At 41.9% G+C, this 14,607-nt stretch overlaps 2 protein-coding genes across 2 annotated transcripts in view; one reads left to right on the top strand and one right to left on the bottom strand.

Moving 5' to 3' along the window:
• The first annotated feature begins 3,112 nt into the window (after nt 1-3,112).
• On the top strand, nt 3,113-10,139 carry LOC136448238 (uncharacterized). Its single transcript, XM_066447531.1, has 4 exons — nt 3,113-3,244; nt 8,609-8,756; nt 9,291-9,446; nt 9,826-10,139. Exons 2-4 carry the CDS (start codon nt 8,675-8,677, stop codon nt 10,020-10,022), a joined length of 435 nt encoding a protein of 144 aa, XP_066303628.1. The 5' UTR covers nt 3,113-3,244; nt 8,609-8,674; the 3' UTR covers nt 10,023-10,139.
• Nucleotides 10,140-11,249: 1,110 nt separating this feature from the next.
• Nucleotides 11,250-14,607, bottom strand: part of LOC136448565 (aromatase-like) — a 5,934-nt gene continuing 2,576 nt past the window's right edge. Inside the window, exons 4-9 of the mRNA XM_066448178.1 lie at nt 14,247-14,432; nt 13,844-13,961; nt 13,401-13,533; nt 12,751-12,910; nt 11,951-12,195; nt 11,250-11,564 (exon numbers count right to left, since the gene is read on the bottom strand). Of these exons, the coding sequence (XP_066304275.1) occupies nt 11,343-11,564; nt 11,951-12,195; nt 12,751-12,910; nt 13,401-13,533; nt 13,844-13,961; nt 14,247-14,432 (1,064 nt within the window). The 3' untranslated portion in view covers nt 11,250-11,342. The remainder of the gene's footprint in view (nt 11,565-11,950; nt 12,196-12,750; nt 12,911-13,400; nt 13,534-13,843; nt 13,962-14,246; nt 14,433-14,607) is intronic.

Genomic DNA, 14,607 nt, shown 5'->3' with positions numbered 1-14,607 from the left:
AGGCGCTAGTGGCTCAACTCATTGGTGGGAAAACTTGGAAAGATACCACACAACCTCTGCTTGGAGCTAAATGAAGATTTATTTAGAGTCACCGCTCTACTTGAAGCAGAGAGCCGCACTGGTTCGGAACGGCCGTTGTTTGCTGCACCAGGCGTATCTAGGCCAGGGGAACTGACCAGAACTTCTTTACAACTCATGCAAGGTTTTCTCCTCATCAAGACCGTGTGCACGTCATGGTGTATTCAGTACGCAGACAATTCGCATGATGGCGCTCGTACATACGATTCGAATGTCAGCACATTTGATGTTACTGGGGCAAAGTTGACGTCTCGGAAAAATCGAACTCATGTAAAAAATACTGAAGCAGACGTTGTACTTTAAATTCAAAATAACACGATTGCAATGAATATCACCCACAAATCATAATCTCAATTCATCAAAACCTATAACATATGTCCCGATTGCCAAACACACTATTAAAGTTGACCGAACCCAGAGATGCTATCCAATTTCCGTTTGCTCTTCTCGAACGCTCTGTGTCTCTGTGGGATCTTGTGACGCCACGTTACCATGGTTACTAATCCCAGCTAGTTCTTCGTGCATTGTAAGGAATAAATTAAGCCTTAGGGGGAGCACTTTTTCAGAAAAATGGACTGTCCAAACAAAAAAAACTACACTCCGACTACACAAATGTCTATAAAACACTCCATTCATCAATGATGTCTATGCAACGATCGATTGTGATGTACAGTTGTGGGGAATGTCAAGTAGGCCATGGCTAGTGTATCTCTACATACTACGGTATTCATGCATGGTGATTTGAATATACCCTCCGTTACATCTGTACAGCTATCAGAACTAAAGAAGTTTGATCCGTTAGCTATCATATATCTGTAGTTGTAAACAAAATGTCCAGTGTGTTATGTGACGGAGACTAGCCAGTATGACTAAATGAGGCCAGGACAGGGTACGAGATGTTAGTTGAGGGCGGGAAATTCTGCATTTTATGCAGACGGATGACCAGGTCACCCCGACAAGACGTCGATACGTTTCTGGGTAGTCCGTGAGTGTGATCGATGAAGACTCAGTGCTGTGAACTCATGCAGGTTCGGTGGGCTCGCACGTGACTTCTCAATTTGAATCGGTAGTTTTTTGACTGATCAGTTAAACAGTCGTTTTACTGCGGATTATATTAACAAACAAAGGAAGACTCAACCGCCAGCATTTAAATGTTATGTTGTATAACTTATAAAACACACACACACACGCACGGATGTAAACACACACACACACAAGCACACACACGCGCGCGCACATGCAGAACAAACACACACACAGGAACAAACACATACACAAACACACACACATACACATACGCATGCAAAACAAACAAACAAGGACACACACAAACACACACATACACACACGCGCGCGCGCGCATGCAAAACAGACAAACACGCACACATACACACACACACACACATCCATCCATCAACCCTTCATTACGCACAAACAAAGGCAATGTTGTAGCTAAGGCAAGCTCACTGTGGAATACAATTTCTTCCGCAGCACTAGTATTCATTTCCCGGCTACGACTGGTGAATACGTATACATGGAGTAACGCATCAAAGCTTTCTCGTCTTAAATACTAAACACGTTTTAAAAACTTATGATGGCTAAAACAATTGTGACTGAAGTATAACGTTACATTCATAACGTTAGATGTAAAATCTATGATAATCTTTGATGCATTGATTATTGCTACATATCGAGGTGACCTCGTTCCACATGCAGCGATCAATAGACCTGGTCTAGCAGCGTGGATCACGTGAGACCATCTGACATGAAGTACCGCTGCCTCTTCGATTCACTGCACTTAAAATCCAATTATCTGCGTATGAAATCGTTAGTTCGTGTACTTATAAGACTTGGTATTCAATGTGCCTTGATCAGTGTCAGGTAGTTCATGATAGCGGGTTCTTAAGTCCCACGCAGTGTATGTTGAATTAAGACCCTTTGAAACAAATTTGTATGCATGACTTCCATTGTCAGCTTTTTGGCACGCAAACGAACGTTTGATCATTCTGCCATGTCCATAGTAGAAAAGGCACTATGCCAAAGAAATAAAGGAAGAGTTAGATACAAAAGCCAGTCAGCAATCAAATGGCTTTTCTTTTTCTTAGCAATACGTTTCAATAAAGTCCATGCTAGGCCTCCTTTACGCATCAAAAGACAACCGAAAGGAAAACTGAATTGATAGAAAATGAAAACCATAGTAGTAAGTAAGAGATAACTATATTAATTTGCCGGTATTGAACATTTTAAAAGTATATATCATCAGATAGATTCATTTTTCTGACGTTCGGTTCGCTTTGATTCTTCCGCGTCACGCCACGAGGGCTATATTGCGAGTGGACAGATGATATCCCTAGAGAAACACAGAACGAATTATACAACAGATCAGATCGTTTCCCAAACTGCTTTTATCGTCAGGACCGCTGCATTAGTTGCGTTTGTAGCGAACATTTCCGGCGCACATTACCGGGTAAGTAATTCGTCTCTGCATATCAGAGAACGAGTATAATAACTATAGATCACAACCAGGTTGAATATTTGGGACACAAATGGTAGTATTTGTTAGGGACCATTCATAAATGTGGTGATTGGAGCTGATCTAAGTCAAACGTTATCTGTACCAAATACACGATAAAAGTAGATTTCCCACCTTTACAAAAGACTCAAAGAGAATTTTTTTCAATTGAGAACCGTACATACATGTAATACTATGTATATCTGAAGCGACGTCTAGTAAAATATCGTTAAAATTTCACCCCGCACCCTGCAAGCTAGACAATGGTCGTTCCCTCCCATACTTAACGTACAGCCCAATACGACGTCTTATTGATTTTAAATACAGGGGGCTGTTCATTTCTCTCATGGAGAATACAGGGGATTCTTGAAGACTTAAATGCTTCTATTTAACAATCAGGATAAGTCGAAACGATAATTGTCTTCATAAAGCACAAACACCTAAAATACTACCCATTCAGAATTACCATGGTAGACAATACCATAGCTACAAGGACCATTGATGAATTAAGGTTCAATCCCCGTTGCCTGTGGTAGCTGAGCCGGTGAAGGGGTCGGCCTTGCAGTCCCGTATCGGTACCATCAATCTGCGCACCACGGATGTCAGGGCGCCGGTACCGGTATGAGGTAGCAGGTACGGGGACACCTTCTTAAGGTACGTCTTACTCTAAGCACATCACCTTGGTATAACCTGTTATCTAAATGATATCTGAATGTTCCCAAGATATCCCAAAATATTGTGGGATGTAGGTTTTATAAAGGAGATACGAGGAACGTATTGGTAACTGGGGCGGGGCGATTTCTCTCCATCTGACGGTACATAAAAGAATGGGCGAAACCCATAATCGCGGCGGTCTCTTTCCGTGAGCTCTATCTGCTTAAGTTTATGCAAATGCACGAAAACTGCTTCTTGCGGTACGTGTTAGGTTAGATTTTCGCAAGGTATATGTAGGTACATACATAGCAAGTTTTATTTTTCCTTCAGTATCTGAGGTTTCTCCATTGTAGTACAAACATACGCCTGTATGATGTACGTTTGGTGAAGGTTCGATGAAGCCTTGTTTCTCAGTGCATAACATTACTGATGATCAAAGATTTCTTACAAGCAATGGAACTGTGCTTTCCCATACTTAAGAAGGTCTCAGCAATTACCCGTAACTGTACATGTTTTTTTTGGGTATATTACCGTTTTCATTTGTCCCCCCCCCCCAATAAGATTGAATTGTGTGGTCCTTGTGTTGCGTGACTGTTCTGTACATGTAATGTATAAGATATGTTATAATGTCTGTAGTATTCTATACAGAACTCTGATAAAGAAGTAGAGTTCCTAGAAAATCTATATGACAGGTAATATTCTATAGCTTTGATAGATGATTTTGGGTTTCTATAAACATCTAAGTATTAGATAATACTTACAGACAAAGACATCGTTTCTGTGAGGGAACGAAATATACAATATCAGATTCAAGAATTATCCCCTCTTTGATATCAATGGAATTTATATCATACACGTGTATATTACCACAGTTTTGAAGGCCCAAATATTGCTGTTCGCTATTTAATCCCATGTGAAAAGTTATTGTGTAATTCAAGGAATCAACCTTAACGTCCATTGAGAGCAATTCCTGAATCTAAATTATTGATCACACTACCTTTTCTGTCTATCAATATAGTCAGTGTTAATGAAGGAGTCATCTATAACGTATACAAATTTTCACCTTTAGCACGACGTTTAATAAGTTGTGTGGCAAGAAAACTCGAGAAAAGTGGAATATATCAGCAGAATATCGGAAATTGGCAGAATTTGGGATGCAGACTATCCAATGCTACGCTAGAGGCACTGACAGGGTTGTACTCAAGCCTGTTGCAGATTAACCACTTATAACGTTAGCACGGAGCCTGACAGTAAGACATGTCAGCAGAAATTATCCAGAATCGTTTCCTCAGGATATTAGAGGTCACAGATGGGCATCGTAGCATCATTGTTGTCATTCTAGTCATTCATGCCGACTACATTTACTGAACATGCTTGCCAAGAGATTCCACTGGCTCTCATAGGGTTGCCAAGTCAGCAGCCTGTGAAATTGGCTGCTACAGAAATGTCGAGAGGATTTTGAGATGATTGTACAGAATATGATAAGACGACAGAGTGTCCTTATTTCCCCTTCTTAAAAAAAGAAGAAGACATGTCTGGAACAACCTTTGACTCTATTCCTGACGCCCATTGATTGGCCTCTGTGTTCCCCCGACCAGTTTGTACCGTTCGTGCGAGAATCTATCGACTATATGTCAAGGCAACAATCTATTGGAACTGCCATGCTTCTATGATAGTCACCGGGGAAGGACTTATTTTCACATACATGTAGAGATCAGGTATGAGGTAGGATTACCGCTGGTGTTATCTCTGAATCTCCAGACTTATTTGTATTCATATAAGTCCGCCACCTCAGTAACGTAGATATGGAACCTCACAAGTTATCATAGGCTAGCGACGTAGTTTTTATTCAGTGTTTGTGTCAAGTGTACATTCACTTACTCATTGCTTGTACATTATCAATTAGTTGTTGCTCACTTGAAATTAGCCTGCGTGCACCAATTTGCAATGAAACTTTATGGTCTATGTGTTCTTAATAGCATTTCATTCCACTAGTTACGGTTCCCAGTATGCTTGAGTAGGTTTCAGTGTTATTACAACTACAAAACTATTTCAAGCTTGATATACAAGCATTCGGTTAGAAAGTGTATTATTGTATACTGTAGTAAATATCCTGGATGAAATAGCGCCGTTTTTTTGTTAAAGATTTTGTGTGATTGTGTGTTCGTGACTAGCCTGTTCACCACACATTGGTACGTTTATGACTTCTTCAAATATTTATGATAACGGTACGCAAAAATGATCGATTATATCTGCTCTCCGACAGAAAACATCGAACTGCCAGCTCCTATGAAGTGAAATAGCACCATTGCGTTGCTATGGCAGGAAACAGATGTCAGCTAGAAGTCCATTTAGGCCGATGATGGGATTTGCTGAGCGTAGCAACTTTTACTTGGCAGTGACTTGGGGCGAAAACCCATTAAATCCACACATGTAGCTCTTAACTGCTGTATTACGCCGAAGTGCGGTCTTACCGGCTATACGGATACAGATAAAGAAGCGGGTGTGTTATACCGAAGGACGGTTTTACCAACTACACGGCCAAATACTAATCTCAAAGCAGATCTACCGGTGGCCTATTGGATACTTGTTGGTCCTTTGGATACTGCCTTTTTCTGCTGACATGTATCACTGTCAGACATCTAAGTAAGACATGTGAACCTAGCAGCCCTTAAAGTAACTTCCCCTTCACAACAAACTTAAAGTAACCCAGCTTACCACACTAGATTGATTGCTGGGTACTAAGAGGATCGTACAGGTGACAAGAACATTACACAGTGATCAGTAATTCAATCTTTCCTCCCCACATAAGGGTGTGATCAAAATGGAATTCAGTCCGGTTTTGTTTTATTGGTTTGAGTAACGATAAGGGACGAGGTCTTATATCGAATTTTGCTGGGAATAGCGCGAGGACGTTAATTATGTATGTCGTTCACGCGTGGTGAACTGTAGCGGTGCCACTGCGCATTAAGGCATGTGTTTTAGACATCAAACCGTACAATGTCGCCATTGAACGGGCCTCTAGGGTTTCGTCGGCCCAGAAAGAGCGGTCCCCCGAAAGTGCGAAATGGAACGAAATGGAACGAAATGGAACGAAATGGAACGAAATGGAACGAAATGGAACGAAATGGAACGAAATGGAACGAAATGGAACGAAATGGAACGAAATGGAACGAACTAAAACATATGTAACATTATGAAATGAAATACCAGGAGATAGCGAAATATAAGGAACGTTGTAACATTCACAGTAGACGGGAACAGGAAGTAAATACATAATATAACGTGTTTTATTTCTTGAATCTGTTTGATAATAGTAAATACAACGTTTTTGCCGCGTTTGTGTGGCTACATTCTTCCCTGAAAATGGGAGCGCCGCGTGGAAAGAGCTCGGCCGCTCTTCCTTGATTTTACCAACTATCTGCAAATGACCTGCTGCAAATAGCAGGGACAACCAGCAAATGGAACTGAGTATCGAAGTAAGGACTAGATTATACAGAAGTTGGTGGTAACATTGCATCTCATAATTCACCAAGAGGGCATGAGGCAAGCGTAATTTCATTATTTATACAGCGTGTTTGCGTGTTGTGTGATCTGTGAAATACATGTCCTGCTCGTTCACACCCTCCCTTTGTTTTGTCGTGAACAAGGAAGCAGAAATGTCTTCAGAGGTAGTTCTCAGTCCATGTCCGTGATTGAATGGAGTGTGAAATGTCATTAACGGAAGGGTCCATTCTCCGACAGCCGACCAGCCGAACAATTGGTTGTATAAAAATCGTTGTTGCGGAGATATGCAGCTACGTATTAGTTATGGACTAAAACCGTTTGTAAATAAAACTTTGAAGTCGGAGTTTGATTCAACCTGTCGGTAGCACGCCGGCCCACGTGCACAGTTCCGATGCGCTGGCAACATTGGCGGTTCATTTGCATGCGGGGCTCCATTTGCAACACGCAAACACGCTGTATGAATAATGAAATTACGCTTGCCTCATTCTCTCTTGGTGAATTATGAGATGCAATGTTACCACCAACTTCTGTATAATCTAGCCCTTACTTCGATACTCAGTTCCGTTTGCTTGTTTTCCCTGCTATTTTCAGCTGTTCATTTGCAGATAGTTGGTAAACACAAAGGAAGAGCGGTGGATCTCTTTGCACGCGGCGCTCCCATTTTCAGGGAAGAATCTAGCCACACAAACGCGGCAAAAACGTTGTATTTACTATTATCAAACAGATTCAAGAAATAAAACACGTTATATCATGTATTTACTTCCTGTTCCTGTCTACTGTGAATGTTACAACGTTCTTTATATTTCGCTATCTCCTGGTATTTCATTTCATAATGTTACATATGTTTTAGTTCGTTCCATTTCGTTCCATTTCGTTCCATTTCGTTCCATTTCGTTCCATTTCGTTCCATTTCGTTCCATTTCGTTCCATTTCGTTCCATTTCGTTCCATTTCGTTCCATTTCGCACTTTCGGGGGACCCAGAAAGAGACACGATAATCAAAGGAAGTCAAGCCACGAACTACTGAATAGCAGAGCATATGCGAAGGCCATATGGCGGAGAAATACATTTTCAGTCGTATCATTTATAATCCTAGAAAACCCACTGACCCAGTTGGTTAATATGATTAAAATCAGGTCTATTGAGTCGTGGTTATTAGGTGACGAGGACCATCGGTAGCGCGTTGACATCAATAATGCGAAGATGTGAGGAATACATAAAACGTAACGGTGGATCAGAGGAAATGTGCTTTCGACAGAAAACCAACGTTTACTGTATTAGGTATGGTGTCTTTAATACGGTTTGCAGCACTACGCACAAGGTATGGAAGATCATACACTGCTGCGATGTCAGTTCAGAACCAAGGACATGTCAGCCAACGTTATCGTATGGGAGTTAATGGGTGCCACCTCGGAACAAACCACGGTGATTGTAGGGGTGTTTGTTGTACCTAAAATGCAATTTAGATCTATCAATGGTTTAGTAGGTTCGTTAGCTAGTCAGTTAATTGGTCAATCGGTTGATTGATTGATTCGTTGAATAATTGAAGGAACAAATTATGAAATGGAGGGAAATAGTATGGTATCGAATAGTTGGGTACACCCACTCATTACAGTACCGTGTCCCACCTACGTGTGTGCCTTGCTTTCTTGCTTCTTTGTACAGTCAAATTTGGTCTCAACAACCACTCAAAGGACTGGGGAAAAGGGTTGGTGAGGGGTGGAATGCTCAAAACAAGAGGGTCCTAACTATTCAAAATTAGACGAGGCTGTTTTAATGTGGCCTGTGACTTGAGTTGGTTGACTATGCAAAGTGGTTGGCCAGGTTTGACTGTGTCTATTTATATCTCTCCCTCCAGGTAAATGCTAAGGAGCCATCCCAGCGTTCAAGGCGGCAGATATAGGACTCTAACAGGACCAGAGAGATGACAGCTTTGGGCAGGATTCCAGTCATGTTTGCGGGAGCCTTGGTTACTGCTACCCTGCTAGCTATGCTGGCTGTGCCAGGTAACTTCTCCGCTATATGCGCCAAGGACACACGCTAACGTTACGTTTCGTCCAATGTAGATACATATGTATGTTGTATCGTGTAAGCAAGCCACAAAATTCGACTAAACGTTTAGAAATTGTTGCCAAGATTTGCCATGCCCATCAATGTTTACTGTTGTCGAAAGGATTCACTATCCGCATTTGCAGCAATTCAAAACATGTATACGTAGACATACAAGGGGTCAAGAGAATATAAGATAGCAAAATCGAGCACGAGTAGACGTTTCGTTCAGTGAAATTCTGAAAAGGTAAACCACGTGTTTTTTCTAGTTACTTCACCCCCAGGGTAATGAAGTATTTGCTTTTGGTGTGCCTGTCTGTTTGTGACAGTCCGTCATTCGTTCGTTTGATTGATTGATTTTTGCTTTGTGTGTGTGTGTGTGTGTGTGTGTGTGTTTGTGTGAGTTTGTGTGTGTGTTTCTTTGCGTGTTTTCTTGTGTTTATGACCCACATGAAGTCTGCTATCTCTAATTGCCTTGTTGTTGTTTGCAGGCGAAGCTAGAAAATGCTACATGTGTGTGGGCCTGGGAGGTCCTGAGATCAAGCATTCCACGCCTTGTTCCTACAACTACTTGCTTCTGGGCATGCAGGACTGTCCTGACGGGCACGACTTCTGCTACATCCAACAGAGCACACCCAGAGACTCAAGTAAGTACTGCAGTCTATCAGGTCTTGTACTTTGATGGAAAGAATGCCTGCATGTCTGCCTGAGTGTGAGTGAGTGTGTGTGTGTGTGTGTTTGTGTGTGTGTGTGTGTGTGTGTGTGTGTGTGTCTGTGCGCGCGCGCTAACGAACCAACTAGCTAACGAACCAACTAAACAATTGATAGATCTAAATTGCATTTTAGGTAGAACTAACACGCCTACAATCACTGTGGTTTGTTCCGAGGTGGCACCCTCATACTCCCATACGATAACAGTGGCTGACATGTCCTTGGTGCTGAACTGACATCGCAGCAGTGTGTGCGCGTGTTCATATCACATGTTTTAGGAGGGTGTTTTTTAATCTCTCTCTTTCCTTGCTGCAGGCATCCCCCATGCCGTGGACAGAGGCTGCGCAAAGGAAGCGAAAACCCCGTACTGTGTGAACCAAGGCTCTGCCCGGCACTGCTACTCCTGGTGTGGCGCGGATGGCTGCAACTCCGCTGCTGGAATCAAACCCCTGACCCTTAGTATCACCATATGCTTCATCATCGCCACCATCTGCATGTGGATACGAGGGTAAATCGTTCAGATGCCGGCCTTCTGACAGATGATACTAGAGATTATAGATATATAGCATGAGCCTTTTATTCGGCACATCCAGAAATGCACATATATATAGAACTACTAGAATAGTATTGTATAGGCATGAGTTATTGTAAGTATTCATAAGTAAGACAGACAGAGTGAGTTAAAGTAAACCCTAGACTGCACAACAACACCCGTTCATCCGAACCAAAGACTGAAATTAGTAAAAATACGTATGAATGAATACAGGGAAACTCTGAGAACGAGGATATGGCAGGAATAACTATACAAAGTGTTAAGAATGCTCACGATATCAGGTATGATAAGTGCTTATACATTGCTGGTGATAAATAGACTATAGGTAGGGTACTACTAGACTGTCTGAGGGCTGGTGTGCTGTTATATATGAGTAGTTCTTATGCACCTGGTTTGTGTTACTAGTTGTAGATGTCAAATACTAGTACTGGTAGAAGTGACAAGTTTTATCGACTAGAACTTCCAAAATACCATGTGCCCTATGAATACTAAGAGACATATTTTGGCAAGCATCATGTTTGCAAAATGTATGCGTAAAGGTGAAACACTCAACTATCGGTATCATTGGGATAACTTGCATAATTACGGTTTTCTTGCTCAGCCAAAACGTTGTCTCCAGTGCGTGTTGTATTGGCCCTCACTGCCTTAACCTTCTGGGATTTGTTCATAACCTTACAACAAATGTTGAACTGTGTCGATTCATGACAAGTGTACAGCAAAGTGCCTCCTGGCGATCAGCGGTGGCATAGCAAGACACTGCTTGGATAGAAGTATCTTTTGTCATCAGTTTGCAAAATTGCTGACATCATACGTGATCAAAGCACAAATACATAGCAACCGTGTATTGATAGGTCTAGCATGACATTTTTCCGAATAAACAATTGTCTGCCCAAAGTTAAAACATATACGATTGTCTTGTCTATGTCCATATACTAGCAACTTTATGAAAAGTTAGTTAAAATTCCATCAACGCATTCTGTCGTATAGAGGCGATGCCCACTTCCGTTTCTCTCTCTCTCTTTCTCTTTCTCTCTCTCTCTCTTTCTCTCTCTCTCTCTCTCTCTCTCTCTCTCTCTCTCTCCCTCTCTCCCTCTCCCCCCCTCTCTCTCTCTCTCTCTCTGTAGCCCTTGGGTCATTCAGGCTACTACGGTACGGGGCTAGTCAACTGGTAGTGTGAGTAAAACTCCCATTCTCTTTCCTCTTAAGTGGTGAGTGCTTATCAGAGAATGCAAGGTGAACGCCAGGCCATTGGACAGTTTAGTGACTCAACCTAAAGCGCTTAGATTTTCTCCACCCTTGGGTACAGAAACATGTAGCCAGGCTCCGTGGGGTGCTCGGATAGGTTTCGGCTCACATCGAGGCTCTTGTGATCACGTGACGGGCACAGTTGGTACATGCGCAGTAGCGTGATGAGGACAGCTTTCATCTGAACGGGCGCAATGGTTCGGCCCACACAAGAGCGAACGCCGAGGCCAAACGGCATGAACTGGGTAGAAGGCACCTGAAACGAAACATTATCGTTTAGATTATCAACACAGCTTTTTGTGTGGTTGAAGCAAACAGCTCTTATCATATCTTCATTGTTCATTACTGCTATCATCAACCCACAATCGACGCGTTAAAAATTTGTTTCTGTGGGAAAATACAGCAGAATGGAACAAGTTGCTATCAAATAATTAGACGTGGCCTGTTAATGAGATAGCTTCAAACGACAGTTACAGTTAGATATGAATGGTTTAGGTGTGACAACTCGTTTGGTGTGATGTAACCAGCTGCGTGCCTTTGAAGGTGGTGTATTACGTGGAAGGATTGTTATGCCGGTTTACCGATTCAGATTCAGATTGTAATGCATGAGAGTATAGTATGGTGCTTGTTTCAATTCCTAACCTTTTCTTTGAAGTGATCTGGATCGAAATTTTCAGGCTCGGCAAAGTGACGAGGGTCTTGGTGCACGGCAACTAAGTTGACAATCACATTGGCCCCCTTCGGTATAACGTAACCGTCCACGTGATCTTCCTCTTCAGCATGGCGCATGACGAAAGTGACCACTGGCCTTGTGCGCATGCTCTCATTGATCACGTGATCGAGGAAGGCCATCTTGTTGAGATCTTCTCTCGTTGGATCTCTGTCTCCTAAATGGAAATCATGCAGCATTTTGAGATCAATCTTTTGTACAATGGAAACAAGATCTATTTTGTCACTGACTTTATCATCTTTAGTTTGTGTGTTAATTACTAATCATTGTCATTTAACTCCATACCTTTATGTAGGTACAAATAGACAAATGGAAATAAAGTAGGGTGAAGTATATGCAAAAGGATATGTCGACTGGTTTGATTGTCGATATAACTCTACTCGGTGAAAAATCAAATCCAATCCAAAACAAGATGGCACGAGCACGACCTCATAAAATCCAATATGGCGGCCCTCATGTACTCTCCAAGCAGAGGAATGGGTCCAGCTGGTTTTAACGTGTTTTATGCGTTTTTGCCGGGATTTCCAAATTTTGTCCCGTTTTCTTTATGTCGCAACACAGACATTAAGAAAACGGGACAAAAACGCCTGAAAACGTTAAAAAAAAACAGTCGGACAGACTCATTTATCTGTTGGAGAGTATAACTCATGAACGCCGAAGAAATCTTATAGGTTTTGCAATCGCAAACCTGTAAGAAATTGATTATACGTACCGACAACTTCCCTGATTTCAGCAAGTATCCCGTCCTCCAGACCATGCTCGGCTATGTGCAGCAGGATGAAGTAGATGTTGACCGACATGGTGTCCGGACCGGCCACCAGCATTTCTGTCATGCACTGTCGAACACAGAAGGCGGACAACTGACCACTTTCCTGCAGAACAAACAACTGGTATTAGTGATGGATAAAGTATGACATATACATATTGTTTATCACAGGGACACAATCACAACATTGCAGTGATAAGGCTTTCCTATCTCGCTGCTAAATTTTGGCCTGGTGTATTATTTCTAGCAATTGTTTTTCAGTAACATCATCGGAATAGTGTAGACATGTACCTATTGCCTCTTTTATTAGCAGCCTATACAATTGATATATTTGACGTGACAAGATTTTGTTGGCTTTCGGTCTTACACATTATGAATCGCTTATTGTTTTCTACTATCTTTGTTCAGTCATTCGAATATTTCTATTATATTTTTGGAACGACAATGGTGGTAGAGTATCCTTAAACACGTGATGACTCCGTGATTTCCTGATGTTTGATATTTTGAACACGTGATGAACACATGATGAACACGTGATGAACATGTGGTGAACACGTGATGAACACGTGATGAACACGTGATGAACACGTGATTACCTGCGCCTCGATGAGTGCAGCGGCAAAGTCATGTTCGCCTTTGGGGATGCTGAATTCTTCCTCGGCCTCGTCTCCATTCATGACGGCCCTCTTTTTATCCACCAGTTTGCCTACTACGTCTTGCAAAGCTCTCCTGAAAAGAAAATACCTTTAGTCACGTGATGCACGTTTGTGGGTCAGTATAATTGAAGAAGATCTTAGAAGATTCGTCTGGAAAGACGTACAAGTGAGATTCATCTCCTCATGCTAGAAAAAATTACTTAATGATCAGTTGATGAAGAAGATCAGACAAGACAGTAATCATCTCATTCGTAAGCTGCTTTGACCAGAAATACATGAATTTTCTTATGTTGTAATTCTGCGTACCATTCAACATCGTTATCCTTTCAATTCATTACATGCAGCTTAATGACAACAACTTTGCACAAATAGAAAACGCTTACACCGATGCCTTGTGTTTCCTGTACAGGCTGGGATATACCAGCTGCAGCACCGTGGGTCGTATCATGAAGAACTCCCAAGCAGCGAAATAACCGTTGATTTTGTTCACCACCTCCAGATCTAAATCATGGTGAATGGCAAAGTATAAAACCATTGTTGATCTGTGCATCATGTTGCATGCTTGTCGCATGAAAAACTGTAGTTAATTCAAAGGAAAGTCTCTAAGATGGAAACGTCTATGTTGACCAAAGCACTTATTTTGCCAAACAGATCTAGAACTTTGATACAGCTCTAGAAAATGCTTTATGGCTGGTATGTTTCAGGTATTGTTCAATTCAAAGTAACAACATTTTTGATAGTTTCGCACAGATACAAATCTATGACAAAATATCTAAAGAATGCTACCATTTTCAATGTTGACACCCAGAAAAAGCCGGTTTCCGATTTCCAGCGTGATTCTGCGCATTAGCGTGACGACGTCAACAGCTCCATCCGGGTTACTCGAAGCCATGTCCCGGATGTTAGCCAGTTGTCGTCTGGTAGCAATGGCGGATACGCCTGCCGCTCTGTCAAGAACTTCCTTGTAGAGTGCTGTCAAAGTATATGTAATACGCCAGTGAATAGTTTCATTAAGTTGGTACAAAAATGGATGACACATTGATAGTAACGGTACAATTCTTTGTTGGAAGAGGCGAGGGGATACAAACTTAGTCACGTTTGAGAACGCCTTTTTCTCACTGCAGCGCCACCTAGCAGTGGGAAGTAG

The sequence above is a fragment of the Branchiostoma lanceolatum genome, chromosome 14 (assembly GCF_035083965.1).
Source record: "Branchiostoma lanceolatum isolate klBraLanc5 chromosome 14, klBraLanc5.hap2, whole genome shotgun sequence".
NCBI classification, from domain to species: domain Eukaryota; kingdom Metazoa; phylum Chordata; class Leptocardii; order Amphioxiformes; family Branchiostomatidae; genus Branchiostoma; species Branchiostoma lanceolatum.
Note: the sequence above shows the minus strand (reverse complement) of the source record. Positions and strands in the feature narration are given on the sequence as shown.